General features: G+C 37.3%; 1 protein-coding gene across 6 annotated transcripts in view; it reads right to left on the bottom strand.

Annotated features, from left to right (window-relative positions):
• Nucleotides 1–18,791, bottom strand: part of INTS2 (integrator complex subunit 2) — a 51,939-nt gene that overhangs the window by 13,567 nt on the left and 19,581 nt on the right. For all 6 annotated transcript variants that reach the window (XM_019945453.3, XM_019945456.3, XM_019945451.3 and 3 more), the window contains exons 12-17: nucleotides 18,270–18,338; nucleotides 15,572–15,706; nucleotides 14,037–14,213; nucleotides 12,550–12,658; nucleotides 3,367–3,471; nucleotides 1,030–1,194 (exon numbers count right to left, since the gene is read on the bottom strand). In XM_019945453.3, coding sequence (XP_019801012.1) covers nucleotides 1,030–1,194; nucleotides 3,367–3,471; nucleotides 12,550–12,658; nucleotides 14,037–14,213; nucleotides 15,572–15,706; nucleotides 18,270–18,338 — 760 coding nt within the window. The remainder of the gene's footprint in view (nucleotides 1–1,029; nucleotides 1,195–3,366; nucleotides 3,472–12,549; nucleotides 12,659–14,036; nucleotides 14,214–15,571; nucleotides 15,707–18,269; nucleotides 18,339–18,791) is intronic.

Raw genomic sequence — 18,791 nt, 5'->3', positions numbered from 1 at the left:
AGGAAAACTTTATAGTCATAATCTAAATACTATACAGCTTACCAAATAGGAAGTAATATTGCTCTATCAAACTATAGGCGAAAGAAATCAAGAAAGCAGTATTGCTTTAAAAAAAGTAAAACTTTCCATTCTAGTCATAGTTGTGGGTATACTTAAAATTAGGCCCTTAAGAAAAATTCATGTTAAGGTGCAGTTATTTCGTAAAGAACAAAAAATACCTCATTTTAAAAATCACATTAGTGAGAGTGACCCAAAGACAACAATTCACACTGATTTAAAAAATTGACTGGAACATGAAAATATACCGAACTATTGCTCTTGGTATTAACATTCATTTGAAAAATTCAAACTTCTTGACACCTTCCTTCGGGTAGCCCTTTATGGGCTGTAAGCAACTGTTAGTAAAAAATAGCTAGAACCGTCCTCCTTCAATAGAATAGTCACTAACCACTTCTGGCTACTGAGCACTTGAAATGCAGCTAGTCCAAAATGAGATGTGCTGTAAGTATAAAATCCATGGACTCAGTATGAAAAAATAATAAAATATCTAACAGTCTTTTTATACTGATTATGTGATGAAATCATAATATATTAGATATACTGGGTTATACAAAATAGTTATTTAAATTTGCCTTTTTTTAACTTTTTTAATGTGGCAATATATAGAAAGTTTAAAATTGTATGTGTGGCTCACATCATATTTCTATTTTAAAGTGCTGATCTAGCTTATTATCCATTAACAGCAGATACATTGTTCTATTCCACAGTACTTATTTCTGACCAGTTTTAGGACTTTCCTAAAACCACATGACCTGTTTAGTGATATAACGTAGAACCTATGAGGAAACAGATGCAAGCATGTCAGAAAAAAATGGTAAAAAATCCTTTAACTCAAAGAGAATTACTTTAAATATATTCACCAAAACCCTGTTATATCTCCAGGAAAATTTTGCATGATTTTAAGATTTCCACAGGCCTAACACCTCTGTGTACTACTAAAGGGGTAAAAGGCATACCAATTTATTATACCTTCTTGAAGTTGTTTAGGAGAGTGGTTTTTGGCATTACTAGTCAGGAGCATTCTTCTTAACAGGGCATCAGTCCCTGTGATTTCTTCTTCACAGATCCAATCATCCACAATGCATAAATGTGGGTAGTTAGTTGCAAGGAGACGAAGTAAAGCAGAATGCAACCCTTGAAAATTTAAAAGAAGTCAATTGGATTCTTTATTCTTAAACATCAAAATCTTCTCTCTCTTCTTTCCCCTCTCTCTTCTCCCGTTCATGTACAGCAAGCCAAAGGCATGTGCCCTTCTTATGCATGCATACTACAGCTTAAGAACTTCTGTTCAATAGTTCAGCCAGGGAATCTGCTTAAAGATCGCCAAGTGAATTGATACACAGGAAGCTGGAAGCCACTACTTTTGTCAAAAGTTCTCAAGCTTTCTTCCACCCTATCCCAGCATAAAAGTCTCCCATCAGGAAAATTAGTTTGACATAGCAGTAGTTCAAGAGTTGAGTGGGGAGGAGAAAAAGAGAAGGGAAAAGAATGTTCATTTCAGGGAGATCATATATGGTTTGAAAAAGGCCTCACTCAGAAATTCTGATAGGCTTGGTAATTCCCTGGCGGTCCAGTAGTTAGGATGCCGCACTTCCACTGCAGGGGGCACGGGTTTGATCCCTGGTTGGGGAACTAGGCTCCCGCATGCTGAGCGGCACAGCCAAAACATAAATAAATAAAAATTTTAAAAGATTTTAAAAGAAGAAATTCTGATAGGCTTCTATAGGAGAACATGTCCTCTCCTCCAACCCAGTTGAGAATCATTGCTACAGATGAGTAAAATTAAAGTTGCCCAACTTGAGTACCTAAATTTACACTTTATGTGCATTTCCTCATTTCACCCTGACATTCCTACAAGGTAAGCAATATTGTCTCCATTCTACTATGAAGAAACAGGCTGAAAGATATTTATTAATGTTCCCAAAGTCACACAGCTGTCACCCAACCCAAGCAGTACTGACGATACCCACAAGAGGGTGCATTTGTCTTCTTTTAAGAAGGGTTAAGGAAGCTCAAAAGGATCGGGAAACCTTCCTTTGACTAAATCTAAGTCTTGTTTCTAATCTTTTGCTTACAGCAGTTAGACTACTCATTATTATTATTGTGTAATATTAATAATGAGAAAAATAAATGATGATACTGTAAAAATGCCTATTTAGACATATGAAGCGTCACTATGTTATTTACCTAATAAATGCTGCTGCTACTAAACAATTATCATCATCTCCAAAGTTGCAAGAGTTAGCAGTAAGAGTATCAGTAGTAATAAAAGTACGTTAGATCCAATCACCCCCTTATTATGCAACTTAGATCAAATCAAACCACTGCTTAGTCCCAAGAGGGTTAAGTATCTGTTTCCTTTCTCATAGAAACTGCTTAAAATAAATGCTTCTGTTTGAAAAGGCACTATAACAATCAAAAGTGGTATTAAATTTAATGCACAAGTACATGTGTAGTCAAGACTTTCCCAAACAGTCACAAAAATGACTGCTTACAATAGTGCAAATTAATCTACACTTCGTAATCTCTTCAGTAAAACATGTTAGTTGCCAAAAGCTGCCAAATATAACATCATTTCTCTAGAAAGAGATAATGCAAAGATATAAAAAATAAATGCAGACATCTGGCTAAAGATGACGAAAGCAAGCTCCCGTTCATCCTGGAAACCAACCGTAACAAAGACAGACAAAGAAAATCCCCAACTTCAAAAAAACAAACCAAAAAGAAAAAAACACAACCCACACATTCAAACATTATAAAAAGGTGTTAATTTAAGAAAAAATTTGAATTTCAAAAAATAGTACTATATTTCTATTTGACAGTTTTACAGTAAACATATTATAGTAATTCCACACTAAGGAATGTTATGGAGCAATTAAAAACAATAAGGTAGATCTAGATGAAGTGACATGATAAGATTTCCAAGACTCAAAGAGAAAAAAGCAAATCTCAGAAGAGATGGGTATAATACCATTTAAAGCTTAAAAAAATAATTTTTTACTTGTGTATCTATTAGCTTCAACCATATGAAACTGCATTTTTGGAGGTCAAAAATAGTTGAATACCTGTAATTTCATATGATTCACCCTATAGAAAGGAATATCTGAAATTACACACCAAAATGAAACTAGGGCCTTGGGGGTGAGGAGCGGTTTGCAGGGAGTAAGACAGCAAGGGAGGTAAAGAGGAATTTCACTCTTGAATTGGGCTTTAAACATTGAGCACCTATTACACTTTATAACATCATAAACGGTAGGTACTTTTAAACAATAAACGTTAGCAGTAAAAAGCAAATAAAACAAATACCTCCCAACTCCTGCTGCAGTCCTTGAGCCTGTCGAATAAGAAATTTGATGGGAATCTGATCCATTAAAGAAGACGAATATGATTTGGGCTTTCTTTGCATGGCAGCTGTCAGTCAAAGATTAAAAAATGTTAAGATACAGTGTCAGTAACAGTAGAAATTTTAACCTTCAACACAAATGGGAACAAACACAATGTCAAATTACTTTTAATTCACTTAATCTGTGAATATAGTTCATAAAACATGAAGAATCACTACCACAATAATGAATACACAGGACAAGCAAGAACATACTTAAGGGCAATATCTCGGAAAATGCCCCGAAACTGAAACTAGGGGGAAGAAAAATCATGAGTGAGAGAAGCCACCTGCAGAAGTGCCCTGCACTAGAAAACAACAACAAAAAAAACACCGAAACCTGAGAAGTCAGTCAAGACTCTCCCAAATCTAGTTAGGAAGACCAAATGCAGTCATGCCAGCATGGCTTAAAGCTTCATGATGCCAACAGCCTTAAATTAATCATATTATGTATTAGTGGTGACTCGTTTTGATGAAAGTTGGGAAATATGAATGACTTCCTTCTCTCACAACTTCTACCTTCAACTAACAAGTACATGCTTTTTTTTTTTTTTAAACAAATCCATCTTAATTTCTGTTCTTTTTCTGCTATCCTAAATCAGTGCCTACTCATCATTTATTTAAATAACTATTATGGCTCAATTTCCCAGACTCCAATTTCTCTGGTCTTTGATCCATCCTTCACACTGCTGCCCTAGTCCTCTTATTTAAATTGAGATTTGGCCAGATCACATGTCTCTGGCTCCATGCTCAGAAACCTTCCATGGATTCCCAGATCCCACAGAGTAAAGGTCCTTGCAAATCAACGCTATCTTTCTTTGTCTTATCTCCACCATATGCTATATGCCTGACACCCTCATCTCATTCCAAGGCACTTTGCTTGTACACAACAAAACTATATGAGCATCTCAACCAGGGTGTCCATAGTTTGAAAAAGCATTTCCAATATACTTTTTCTTTTCCAAATACAAACCACACAGTGTAAAGCTCAACAAATTTTTATTGAAGATAAGAAGCATATGAGTGCAAGTGTTAGAATAAAGGTTGAGAATCATTGCCTAAACAGACCATATACCTCTAGGTTAGATATAATCCCCCTTGTAAATTAATAAATTAGCATCCCAGTTTTCCACACAAATCTTTTATGAACTGAGTAAGAATGTATCTCAAAGCACAGTTGAAAAAAAACATAGGGCTTCCCTGGTGGCACAGTGGTTGAGAGTCCGCCTGCCAATGCAGGGGACACGGGTTTGTGCCCGGGTCTGGGAGGATCCCACATGCCGCGGAGCGGCTGGGCCCGTGGGCCATGGCCGCTGAGCCTGCACGTCCGGAGCCTCCGCAACGGGAGAGGCCACAGCAGTGAGAGGCCCGCGTACTGCAAAAAAATTAAAAATAAAAATAAATAAATAAAACATAGCTTCCAGTGACAGTCAAATTCTGGTCCCAACACCATCCAGATTGAAAAGGAAGAAGTAAAACTGTCACCATTTGCAGATATGGTATTATACAGAAAACCTTACAGACTCTATCAAAAAACTGTTAGAACTAAAAAAAAAAAAAAAAAAAAAAAAAGGTGGTAAAAGCAACAAGTATTTCGGCCCACTTAAGTGACTCTCATGCAAACGCTGAGGTGAATACGTGGGACCTCTACAGTAAGATGAGGGAGCTAGCATTTAAGGAGCACCTTAGGGTACATGGCTTTGTGCCAGAACCAAATAATTTCCTAAAGAGTAAAGTAGAGTTGGTTGGTAAATGAGTGGCTGAGGAGGCTTTTCTGGATGTCAAAGTTCCATAAAGGTAACAAGAATAAAAAAAAAAGAAAGAAAAAACCTGTTAAAATTAATAAACAAATTCAGTAAAGTTGCAAGATATAAAATCAATACACAAAAATCTGTTGTGTTTCTAATACACCAATAACAAACAATCAGAAAGAGAAATTAAGAAATCAACCCCATTTGGGGATATATGTATACGTATAGCTGATTCACTTTGTTATAGAGCAGAAACTAACACACCACTGTAAAGCAATTATACTCCAATACAGATGTTAAAAAAAAAAAAGAAATCAACCCCATTTACAACTGCATCAAAAAGAATAAAACACCTATGAATAAATGTAATCAAGGAGGTGAAAGACCTATATATTGAAAACTACAAGACATTAATGAAAGAAATTGAAGATAAAAATACATGAAAAAAGATGAAACTAGACCACTATCTTACACCACACACAAAAATGAACTCAAAATGGATCAAAGACTTGAACCTAAGACCGGAAACCATATAACTCTCAGAAGAAAACACAGGTGCTAAGCTCCCGGACACAGGTCTTGGCTGATTTTTTTGAATCTGACACCAAAAGCAAAACCAACAAAAGCAAAATAAACAAGTGGGACTACTGCAAACTATAAAGCTTCAGAACAGCAAAGGAAACCATCAATAAAATGAAAAGGCAACCTACTAAACGGGAGAAAATATTTGCAAATCATATATCTGATATGGGGCTAATATGCAAAATATATTTAATAACTCAAGAGCAAAAAATCAAACAATCCAATTTAAAAATGGGCAGAAGGGGACTTCCCTGGTGGCACAGTGGTTAAGAATCCGCCTGCCAATGCAGGGGACACAGTTTGATCCCTGGTCTGGGAAGATCCCACATGCTGCGGAGCAACAAACCCCATGCGCCACAACTACTGAGCCTGCGCTCTAGTGCCCGCAAGCCACAACTACTGAGCCTGCCTGCCACAACTACTGAAGCCTGCACGCCTAGAGCCCATGCTCTGCAACAAGAGAAGCCACCACAATGAGAAGCACATGCACTGCAAAGAAGAGTAGCCCCCGCTCACTGCAACTAGAGAAAGCCCACACACAGCAATGAAGACACAATGCAGCAAAAAATAAATAATAAATTAAAAATAAATAAATTTTTTATAAATGGGCAGAAGATCTGAATAGACATTTTCCCAAAGAAGACATACAGAGGTACAACAGGTACATGAAAAGATGCTCAACGTCACTAATCATCGGGGAAATGGAAATCAAAACCACAATAAGCTATCACCTCATACCTGTTGGAAGGAGTATTATCAAAAAGACAATAAACAAGTGTTGATGAAGATAAGGACAAAAGGAAACACTTGTGCACTATTGGTAGGAATGTAAATTGGTGCAGCCACTATAAAAAACAGTATGGAAGGACTTCCCTGGTGGTGTAGTGGTTAAAAATCCACCTGCCAATGCAGGGGACATGGGCTCAATTCCTGGTCTGGGAAGATCCCACATGCTGTGGCACAACTAAGTCCATGAGCCACAACTACTGAAGCCCGCGCATCCTAAAGCCCACACACCACAACTACTGAGCCCACACGCCACAACTACTGAAGCCCACGCACTCTAGGGCCCGTGTGCCGCAACTACTGAGCCTGCATGCCACAACTACTAAAGCCCATACGCCTACAGCCCGTGCTCCACAACAAGAGAAGCCACCACAATGAGAAGCCCGCACACCGCAACGAAGAGTAGCCCCTGCTTGCAGTAACTAGAGAAAGCCCGTAAACAGCAATGAAGAGCCAACCCAGCCAAAAACAAATAAATAAAAAATAAATTAATTAAAAGAAAGAAAACAGTATGAGGTTACTCGAAAAATTAAAAATAGAACTACCATATGATCCAGCAATTTCCCATCTAGGTATTTATCTGAAGAAAATGAAAACACTAACTTGAATAGATTATATATACCCACATGTTCACTGCCACATTATTTACAATAGCCAAGATATAGAAACAATCTAAGTGTCCATCAATGGATGAATGGATAAAGAAAATATGAGATACATACACATACACACACACACACACACACACACACACACACACACATATACATACAATGGAACGTTATTCAGCCATAAAAAAGAATGAAACTTTGCCATTTGTGACAACATGGGTGGAACTGGAGGGCATAATGCTAAGCAAAATAAGTCAGACAGAGAAAGACAAATACCATATGACCTCTTTTATATGTGGAATCATAAAAAAACAAAAACAAAAAAACCTTCAAAGATACAGAGAAATAATTGGTGGCTGCCAGAGGAGCAGGGGATGAGGGGTAAAAGAAATAGGGGAAGAGCGTCAAAAGGTAAAAAAGAGAAAAAAGAAAAGAAAAAAAAAGAAAAAGAACTTCAATACTAAAAACCAATTTGAAACCACAACTCTGTGGCCCATCTTGATGGATATAAAATAATATTACTGTTTGTACAAAATAACATTAAAGAGGAAAAATGGAATATAAAATGGTATTAAGATAGATTGATTATAACTAGGCAAAATGCTAATATACACTAGTAAAGATAGATTATTTTGAATAATAAAAACGGATTAATATTAAATATATATAAGTTCCAGTGATGGTCAAATCCTGGTTCCAACCCTTACAACTAAGGGAAGTCACTTAACTTCCCTGTGCCTCAGTGTTCTCACCTGTTATATAAAGACAACAACAGTACCTATCTCACAGAATTGTTGTGAGGGTTTACATGAGTTAACAGGTGTAAAGAGCTTCAAGTAGTGTTTGGCACATAACAAGAACGCAAATGTTAGCCAGTATTATTAAGATCTAGAGTCCCCAAGATCAACTTAGGGTAAAGTATCAACATTTAAGTTTCTGGACCTATGAAACTGAAGACAAAATCCTGTTCACATCTTAATAATTCCATCAAAGAACTAGCAGCCCATGAAGCCCTACCTAAAGCAATTATTTCTCTTTAACATCTCTGTGAAATACAACATCAAGGATACTTAATCTTCCAGTAAAAGACTAAACTATAATTATGAAAGGCCTATGGGAAGATCATTGGTTTTATATATTCAACATGAGCAATCACACTTCCAATTTTCTTCCAACGTGTCGCTTTCAAAGATTCAAATCTGGGGCTTCCCTGGTGGCGCAGTGGTTGAGAGTCCGCCTGCCAATGCAGGGGACACGGGTTCGTGCCCCGGTCTGGGAAGATCCCACATGCCGCGGAGCGGCTGGGCCCGTGAGCCATGGCCGCTGAGCCTGCGCATCCGGAGCCTGTGCTCCGCAACAGGAGAGGCCACAACAGTGAGAGGCCCCCGTACCGCAAAAAAATAAATAAATAAGTAAAAAATTAAAAGGGTAGATTAAAAACATATGATTCCAACTTTGTGAAAGTTATCATATGTGCAAAGACTAAAGGGTTTTCTAGCAAAATTCTATGGTGATTACCTCTGGGCAGCAGAATTATGGGTGGTTTTACTTTGGTCTTTGTACATTTTTCACTTCCTCAATTTCCTCCAGTAAACACACTTTTAATAAATGTTTTTATTTTAAAAGCCAGTTCTTTCGCATTAAGATATGAAAGCAATCAGGTAAATAAGTTTAAAATTCTTATACGGTTACTCTACACTACAATCATTTAACTCTTAGAACCTTTTTTGGTCAAACTTGATTTTATAGCACTGAAACTTCAAGCTGCCAAGAAAAAACATCTGCCAGTGTTTGCTTAAAGGTTTTTGCATTTTGATAGAGGCAGTTAGAGTTAACTTTCTTCTAGGAAGAAAATAATTAACTATCGGGTGCAAAGAAAAACTTCAAGTTCAGGAATTCAGAGGCAGTAAACATTACAGTTTCCCAAATACCACAGTATGTGTCTTGTTCTGCTGCTGACAAAGGAGGAAACTTCACACGAAACGGGACAGAAGCAGAAAAGGCAGCCAGACCCTGTTTTTAAATGAAGTTAAGCTTGAGGGAGAGAGTTAAGCAAGTAATACTTTTAGCTACTTAGGAGTGAGACTGTGTTTAGGATCCCACTGGCTGCTTTAAGAGCAGATAAACAGTTTCTCATATGTTCAATATTCATTAGTATTGTTTTTACTTCAAAAGCATGTAAAAACAAACTTTTACCTAGTAATAAAGTCTTCAGATATAATAAATAGGAAACACTTTTAAGTATAAAAACTGGAAATATAATGGTAATGCTCATATTTTAATTGGGTATTAGTACACAGGGATTTATTGTATTATTATTTCTTACACATATTCTTTTGGATCAATACACTATTTAACTAAAATTAATATATACACATGGATTATAAATATTTTAAAACAAATCAAAAATATGCATATGTGAAAAAATATGTACATATACAAACCCATTTTTTAATGACTATGATATTCTAATACTTGGCTCTATCTCAAGTGTCAGAATTCCATATTTGAGCTTCTACAGCTACCTGGTGGCTGCTAATAATGTTTAATATAAAGACCAAAACCACAGACCAGTTAACAAGCTACTGAAACTACAACACAACTTCACAGGTAGGAATAAATTTGAGGAAGAATACTTATCTTTTTTGGCTGTGGAAAAGCAAAATTCTCTCATGTTGTGACATATTCTCCAATTATTTATTCCCTGTGGAGATAAGAAACTAGACTAGAAAAAAATCTCCTGAACTATGGGAAAAAATTCTCCAAGGAAAGGTTGATCCCTCCATCTGTCTTCTACATCCCATCTCCTCTCACTTATCAAGGACATCCCTCCAGGAATTCTCTCATCAGCCTTCCCTCTCTACTAGATTACTCCCAACAGAATACAAACATTCTCTTAGCTCTTTCACCTTAAAAAGAAAAAAAAAAAAGTCCTCTCCTGACCTCATTTTCCTCTCCAATTATCACATTCATTTCTCTCCTTCTCTTTACAGTTCCTCAAAAGAACTGTCTGTACGCACTGTCTCCAGTATATCTCCTCTAATTTTCTTTTGAATCCACTACAATCAGGCTTTCATCCTAAAAACAAGTGTGCACTTTACTAATAAAACTGTAAAGGTCAAAGGACCTCCAGCAAGCTATATGCGGTCATCAGCTGAGTCCTAACCTTACTTGATCCATCAACATCATTTTACACAGGTGATCTCTCTCTCCTCTTTGAAACATTCTTTCCTTGGCATCCAGGACAACACATCCTCCTGAGTCTCCTCCTACGCCTTCCCGTTTGGTAATCTTACTTAATGTCATGATTTTAAATACCATATATATGCTGAAGAATCTCAAAGCTTCAGTGCTGGTATCTCCCCTAAATTCTAGGCCAGTATTTACAACTGTTTCCATAACATCCCCACTTGAAAGTCTATCAGACATCTCAAACTCCATACATCCAAAACGAGCTCCTGATCCCCCACATACCTGCTCATTTATTTCAGTCCATAGCCATTTTATAGGTTAGGCCAAAAGCCTCCACATCAACCTTGGCTCCTGTCTCTCAAACCTCATGAATCCATCAGCAAAACCTCTCAGCTCTACCCTCAAAATACATATACAGGGACTTCCCTGGTGGTGCAATGGTTAAGAATCTGCCTGCCAATGCAGGGGACACGGTTCGATCCCTGGTCCAGGAAGATCCCACATGCCACAGAGCAACTAAGCCCCTGCACCATTACTGAGCCTGCGATCTAGAGCCCACGAACCACAACTACTGAGCCCACATGCCACAACTACTGAACCCCGCGTGCCTAGAGCCCATGCTCCACAACAAGAGAAGCCACCGCAATGAGAAGCCAGTGCACCACAACGAAGAGTAGTCCCCTCTCGCCACAACTAGAGAAAAGCCTGCGCGCAGTAATGAAGACCCAGCGCAGCCAAAAAAGAAAAAAATACATATACACTGCTACCAGTCCAGACCACCACCATCTCTTGCCTAGAATCTTAGAAAAACCTAACAACTTTCCTCTAATCTCCCAGTTCCTTTTCCAAGACTCAATCCAGGCTGGGTTGTACTCCTAGCCTAAAATCCTTAACTTTCCAATTAAGATCCATCAGACTATTGCATAAAGAACAGCAGCTTCACACGAACCAGGGTTGAACTGAGCATGTCATTGGGGACTGGGATACATAATCTTTAAAGGTCCTTCCAGTCCAAAAAATTCTGAGTGACCTGTTAATTCTGCATGGTATATACACAAAAGTTGGCTACACTAGTCTCTGTACTTTTCTGTATTAAGATTTTTTTTGCTAGACATTAATTTAAACAAAAACTAAGGGTGTATCTTAGTCCCCTGCTACAGTATTAATGGTCTGAGTTCTCCCCAGAATACCTCCTCGTAACTCATTCCTCTACTATCCATTAAATCACAAGTGTCATATTCCTTAACAGAATTCATTACATGTGGATAAAAGTGGGAGCCCCCTAATGCTTATTATTAGCCCATCTTGTCCCCGATATGACAAAGACTATAATTACAGTTGTGGTATATCATCTGTACAACCCTGACACCTGTAGTCAGAAAAGAAAGCAGCTGAGAAATGCACAGAATACTTAAAACACAATACTTCAGGAAAATAAAAGAAACTGGTCTGCCACACACTGAAGAGTAACTTTAATTTATAACTTTCAAAAAGTAAAACCACTCAGCTATGACAAATTACCTCCCTTAAAAGAATTCTCCCTGCATTATATGCCTACGACTTTTTAATGACACTCTTTGTGTTTCAAATATGGAACTAAATATATTTAACAAGCCTAAAATACAGGTGAATATTCTTTTTCAAATAGAGGAAAACGTACTACTTTATACTGATATCATTTATGCTAAATCTAACCTTCTGATATTATATGAAATAGCTAAGTCTGAAAGCCTAGTTCAGTGATAATTTCAATGGCAAAGGAAAACCTACTACTAGTTTTTTCTACTGCTTTGATTAGACTGTTACTCTTCACACTAATGGAAGGAAGAATAGGGCACAGATTGAAATCAAGTAAAAATATTTCAGTTGCAGTTCCTTTAGGTTTATCTCTTAATTTACATTTAGTTAGTAAGGTCACTAAAATTGTTAAAATACAAACAATTCAGTTATCCATTAATTCAGCCTGCTAAAAGCAGCACTGAGCCTTAAGAGGTGGCTATATGCCCACACATACATGTATTTATGCATCAGAGTACACAATGCCTCCATTGCAAAGACTGTAGAATGATGCTGGAGCTTGTTAGAATATTTGACCTTATTTTCTCATACAGCAGCCTAGAGAGTAACAAAATATAAGCAAATAAGATGAACTATCACTAGAAACATTCGCCTATGCACAACTTACCTAAAGTCTTTGTGTTTGCTAGGAGAGCTTCTTCGTAAGACAGTGTATAATAAAGCACCAAAAGCTGTGCTGTGATACTGAAACGCTGATTAAGGCGGATGTTGTCACCCTGGAGGTAATATTATAAATACTTTAAAATACTGTTAAATTTCATGAGTGCTTTTTGATAGCAAAAGCATTCAAAATAGATTATTCAGTGTTGCTGCTCCCAAGCTGGAACAAGTTGGGAGAAGTGTTGCTGTGTTCGCATTAAACTCAAAGAGACAACTTGAAGTCTAAGTTAAATTTGAGATGGCTTGGGAGATGAAAAGCAACATGCTTAACAGTTTTTAAGATAGGAAGGGGCTTCCCTGGTGATGCGGTAGTTAAGAATCCACCTGCCAATGCAGGGGACATGGGTTCGAACCCTGGTCCGGGACGATCCTACATGCCGTGGAGCAACTAAGCCCGTGCACCACAACTACTGAGCCCACGTGTCACAACTACTAAGCCCGCGCGCCCTAGAGCCCGTGCTCAGCAACAAGAGAAGCCATCGCAATGAGAAGCCCATGCACCGAAACGAAGAGTAGCCCCCGCTCACTGCAACTAGAGAAAGCCCACGTGCAGCAACAAAGACCCAACGCAGCCAAAAATAAATAAAATTTTTAAAAAGTTACTGTTTTTTAAAAAAAAAAGAAGATAGGGCTTCCCTGGTGGCACAGTGGTTGAGAGTCCGCCTGCCGATGCAAGGGACACAGGTTCGTGCCCCGGCCCGGGAAGATCCCACATGCCGCGGAGCAGCTGGGCCCATGAGCCATGGCCGCTGCGCCTGCACGTCCAGAGACTGTGCTCCGCAACAGGAGAGGCCACAATAGTGAGAGCCCCACGTACCACAAAAAAAAGAAGATAGGGAAAAAAAGGCAACAGCAGCCCCATCAGGCTGCTTCTCAAAAAGCTTTACAGGAGTCTCAAGTATTATCTGAAATTACCACAAAGAAAATAATTCCTAAAAATGATATTGGACAGTTAAGTATATTTGGAGAAAAAAGATTTTCTTCAAGTTTTCCATTAATAGTCTAGGTAGATCTCAGATCCCCAGGAAACTAAATAAAGCCGGTTGAATGTGTGGAAATGTCATGTAGTCCGTTGGTAAACACACAACTTCCACAGCACTCCTTAAGCTTTAAAATGGAGCTCCTGGGACTTCCCTGGAGGTCCAGTTGTTAAGACTCCATACTCCCAATGCAAGGGGCACAGCGCGGCCAAAAAAAAACAAAAGGAAAATGGAGCTCTTGAAAGAATTCCTCAGAAAGTGCCTATTCAACAAACTACTTGGAACTAATACCATTCTTTTAATATTTATAAGTAATCTAAAAAAACTGAATACCATCTTAAATTCAGAACCACCTAGAAGTTGTTCTCCTCTAATAATCAGGGAAAAAACATGGAGTCAGTCCAAAGAATAAAAGAAAAATAAGCTAATAAATGTAGAAAAGCCACTATTTTACCCCAATGACTCCTTGGAAAATATTGAGTATCTCCTGTTCTGTGACTGGCTGATTTGTGGCTTCTGGATTAGATTTAGATGCAGGAGTAAGTATAGAATTTATGTACACGTCAATCAGAGGAAGTAGTTGAGGATGGAGTGGAGTGGAGGTTTCACAGAGCTGTCTATAAATCCAGTCCTAAAAAAGAAGGTTGCAGGCACCAAATCAATTATGGCAATAAGAAAAGGCAAGCAAAATTTTAAAAGCACATATAATATTACATTATTTATGAATCAGTGAAACTATTAACTTTTAGCAGTTATTAATTATCCAGTTTCACAGTTGTCTTTGATTTAAAAATAGGAAATACTTTTATACCCTAAAGTTGAGAATACCGTGAAGTGGAAGATAAATCTAAAATGATGAGTTTTGAGTTTGGACTTCGGGTTTTTAATCTATTAGTTTTCAAGTAGTGGGAAAAACACTGTTAAGTCCCTTCTATATCAGTATTTAGAGCACCATATGTGTTGTTGTAGAAGACCCCACAACAGAAAGAAATTTAGCGAGAGGGACAGCTCTCCACAACAAACCCTCAGAGAGATTAAGAAAGTGACTCTGACAACCACTTATGGGAGATTAACTATCTACACAAATAGAGGCCAAGAAGATACGCTGGGTGTGCATTTGGACTCTTAATTCTTATCTATTATATTGCTAAAAATATAAAGAAGCAGACGATACAATCAAGATGGAAAATAACTTCACTAAATCATGATAACAAGGATAATTAAATGTGATATATCAATGTATATATTGTTCATGGTTCTTTATAAATAAAATTGCCTCTTAGAAATGGTCCAAACAGAGTTCTTTTACCTCCTGGAGTTCAGCCTTTTCTTTAGAGGACCTTTTAACCGTTTGGTATAGCCAACTACATAACAAATTGAAAACATATCAAAAATATGTTCAAGTTAGATGTTAGATATCCTTATGACAAATGTACAAATACTGGTCATGGCTAACCAGCAACTTTCTCAGTTTGGTGAACAAAACCAAGTACAGAAAACGGCAATTTTTACTAAGGTTTAATGAAATAGCTAAACGATATTACTGAGAATTTAAAAGGTACTAGTGTACATTTTGTAAATAACTGAACAGTTATACTGTTTTAAAAATCTGAAATTGGGCTTCCCTGGTGGCGCAGTGGTTGAGAGTCCACCTGCCGATGCAGGGGACACGGGTTCGTGCCCCGGTCCGGAAAGATCCCACATGCCACGGAGCGGCTGGGCCCGTGAGCCATGGCCGCTGAGCCTGCGCGTCTGGAGCCTGTGCTCCGCAATGGGAGAGGCCACAACAGTGAGAGGCCCACGTACCGCAAAAAAAAATTTAAAAAAAAAATCTGAAATTGAGAGCCTAATTACTATAACTATATAAACGACTAGTAACTAGACACACTTCACACACGAAACCCACAGCAAAGGTCTACAAACTGAAACGGAACTGGGAAGAAAGCACTAACTTAGGTTGTAGCTGGAAATATAAATGTAAGGTCATACTTTTATTGATACTTTGTGCTTTGTAAAGGAACGACTCCTCAGAAGCTGGTAAATACAATGAATAGGCAAAAATCCAGTAATGTTGGCACTCAGGTTGCTGGTGACAGGGACACGAACTGCATGAGCTGTGACAACCTAAAAGGGAAAAATAGTATTAATACATATGACAGAACCAAATATAAAATTATTCTGAAAGAGGGAGGATTAGCCAGGTAGACTGTCAAAACTTAATACAAATGTGGTCCTCAGGAAGGAATGATAAAAACCAATTATTACGTGATTTAATTATTTTTGAGTGATGAGGTAGCATCATACAAATATTTAGGTATTTGTAAAGTTCTCTACATTTTAAAAGTTGCTTCTGAACACAGATATGTTGATGGGGGTTAGAGTAAGGTTAAAAAATATATAAAATTTGGAATCATAAAATCTGGGCTCAATGACTTTAGCTAAGTCATTTTATCTTCTGAGTCTATTTTCACATCTACAAAACGAGACAATATTGTCTTACTTGCTTCAAAAGGTTTTTGCGAGAGGGAAATAAATTTCTTTGGAAAAATATATGTGACTTATAAAGTATCACATAAATATAAACAGGAATTTTTATTGTTATTCTCACTGTGTCATGCACAGACCACTAATTGTCTTTCAGAGACCCTCCCCAAAGGTGTCTTCCAGTTAGTTCAAACTAAACACATGAAAAATAACTTATGAGTCTCCTACATCCTATGTGTGACTGTTATGTGGGAGTGTATGTGCATTGATGGGAGAAGGCAGAGTTTGGTAAAGGAATGAGAATTTTTTTTTTTTGGCTGCACCACACAGCTTGCATGATCTTAGTTCCCCGACCAGGGATTGAACCCACGCCCTTGGCAGTGAAAAGGCAGAGACCTAACCAGTGGACTGCCAGGGAATTCCCGAGAACATTAATTAAACTAAAAGAAGCAAGAATTGGGCTTCCCTGGTGGCACAGTGGTTGAGAGTCCGTGTGCCCCGGTCAGGGAAGATCCCACATGCCGCGGAGTGGCTGGGCCCGTGAGCCATGGCCGCTGAGCCTGCACGTCCGGAGCCTGTGCTCTGCAACAGGAGAGGCCACAACAGTGAGAGGCCCACGTACCGCCAAAAAAAAAAAAAAAAGAAGCAAGAATTACAGATCTATGAGTATTTTCAAATATTTTATTTTTTAAGATATACATATTTTTGTATTATGAGATTTAAATCGATAAATGAACCTGGGAACTAATTTTATTTATTTTCTTAATTAATTTATTTATTTTTGGCTGCATTGGGTCTTCGTTGCGGTGCATGGGCTTCTCACTGCAGTGGCTTCTGTAATTGCAGAGCAGGGGCTCTAGGCACGCGGGCTTCAGTAGTTGTGGCTTGCAGGCTCCAGAGCACAGGCTCAGAAGCTGTGGTGCATGGGCTTAGTTGCTCTGCAGCACGTGGGATCTTCCTGCACCAGGGATCGAACCTGTGTCCCCTGCATTGGCAGGCGGATTCTTAACCACCACGCCACCAAGGAAGTCCCAGGAATTAATTTTAAATTTTAGCATAGTCTCCGTCAAAGACAAAAACCCTAATTCAAAAAGATACACGCACCCCAATGTTCATGGCAACACTATTTACAATAGCCAAGACATGGAAGTGACCTAAGTGTCCATTAACAGATGAATGGTGTGTGTGTGTGTGTGTGTGTGTGTATGTGTGTGTGTGTGATGGAATATTACTCTGCCATAAAAAAGAATGAAATAATGCCATTTTTATCAACATGGAATGACCTAGAGATTATCAAACTAAGTGAAGTAAGTTAGAGAAAGAAAAATATTGTATGATACCACTTATATGTGGAATCTGAAAAACAGTACAAATGAACTTATTTACAAAATAGAAACAGACTCATAGACATAGAAAACAAACTTATGATTACCAAAGGGGAAGGATGGGGAGGGATAAATTGAGAGTATAGGATTAACAGATACACAGTATCATATATAAAACAGATAAACAATAAGGATTTACTGTATAGCACAGAAAACTATATTCAATATATTGTAATGAACTATAATGGAAAAGAATAAAAAAAGAATATAGATATATACACATATATATGTATAACCATATCATTTTGCTATATATCTAAAACTAACACAATATTGTAAATCACCTATAATTCAGTTTTTAAAAAAGAAAAAAAAAAAGAATAGTCTCCATCACTGGAAAAATAAAATATCATTAGGATTACCCATGGACAAAAGTGCTAAAACTAAATAAGAACAGGTAAATACTAGAATAAGAAATTTAGACTCTAGCTTATCATCTAGTTAGACATGCACCTCACAGCTGAAAAGGTTTAAATAGGTTTCTATGTTATTTTTCTCCTGACAATACCAGTTGATTACCCTATGTGAGACTGCTACCATCAATATCTAAGACTATATTCTTAAGTATCTATTCAAAGTCTCCAAAATATGTAAATTTATTTATTACATGCTTTTGTATGTAGTAAATAGCTTTAAAAGTAAATTTTAAATAGGATTATTCTTTACAGAAGTTTCTAAGATTAAATAAATCATCACTGGAAACTAAAAAGGAATTAAAAAAACTATATAATGCTCCTAAACTGAAACATACAAGTTTTTCCCCAAAGAATGTTGTAAAAGAAAGTTAAAGTACCTAAGAATAAAGTTAAAAGAAGTACCTGCTCAGTAAAAATTTCCTGTGTGAAGATAGTCTTCATCCTGCTCAAGGAGCTTGGCTTAATTACAATCTAAAACAACCAAAAGAATTTCAACAGCATGTGAAAATAAAATATATAAAGCACAATTTTCTCTGGTAAATTTATTATCTAAAATGACTGTGATATATAAAATTAATGTTCAAATACTCTATTTCAGAAGTAGCTTCTCAAACCCAACATTAAAGTGTGGTTTTCCTCAGAAACTGAACCAACATATAAAAGTACTTAGTAAATATACCATTATTGGCATTTCAAGTCAGTAGGAAGAAGTGGATTATTCAATAAATGGAGGTAGGATAGCTATCTTTCTGGATAATACCTATAAAGATTTGCACATGACACCATACCCAAAATCAACTCCAAATGTATTAAAAATTTAAATTTAAAACATGAGGCCACAAAAACACTAGAAGAAAATATAGGTGACCGTTTCTATAAACCTAAGGAAAGAAAAACATTTCTAAGCAGAAAAACAAAGTAAGA

This window comes from Tursiops truncatus, chromosome 20 (genome assembly GCF_011762595.2).
Source record: "Tursiops truncatus isolate mTurTru1 chromosome 20, mTurTru1.mat.Y, whole genome shotgun sequence".
Classification (NCBI taxonomy): Eukaryota; Metazoa; Chordata; class Mammalia; order Artiodactyla; family Delphinidae; genus Tursiops; species Tursiops truncatus.
This window is presented reverse-complemented; position numbering and strand designations above follow the sequence as displayed.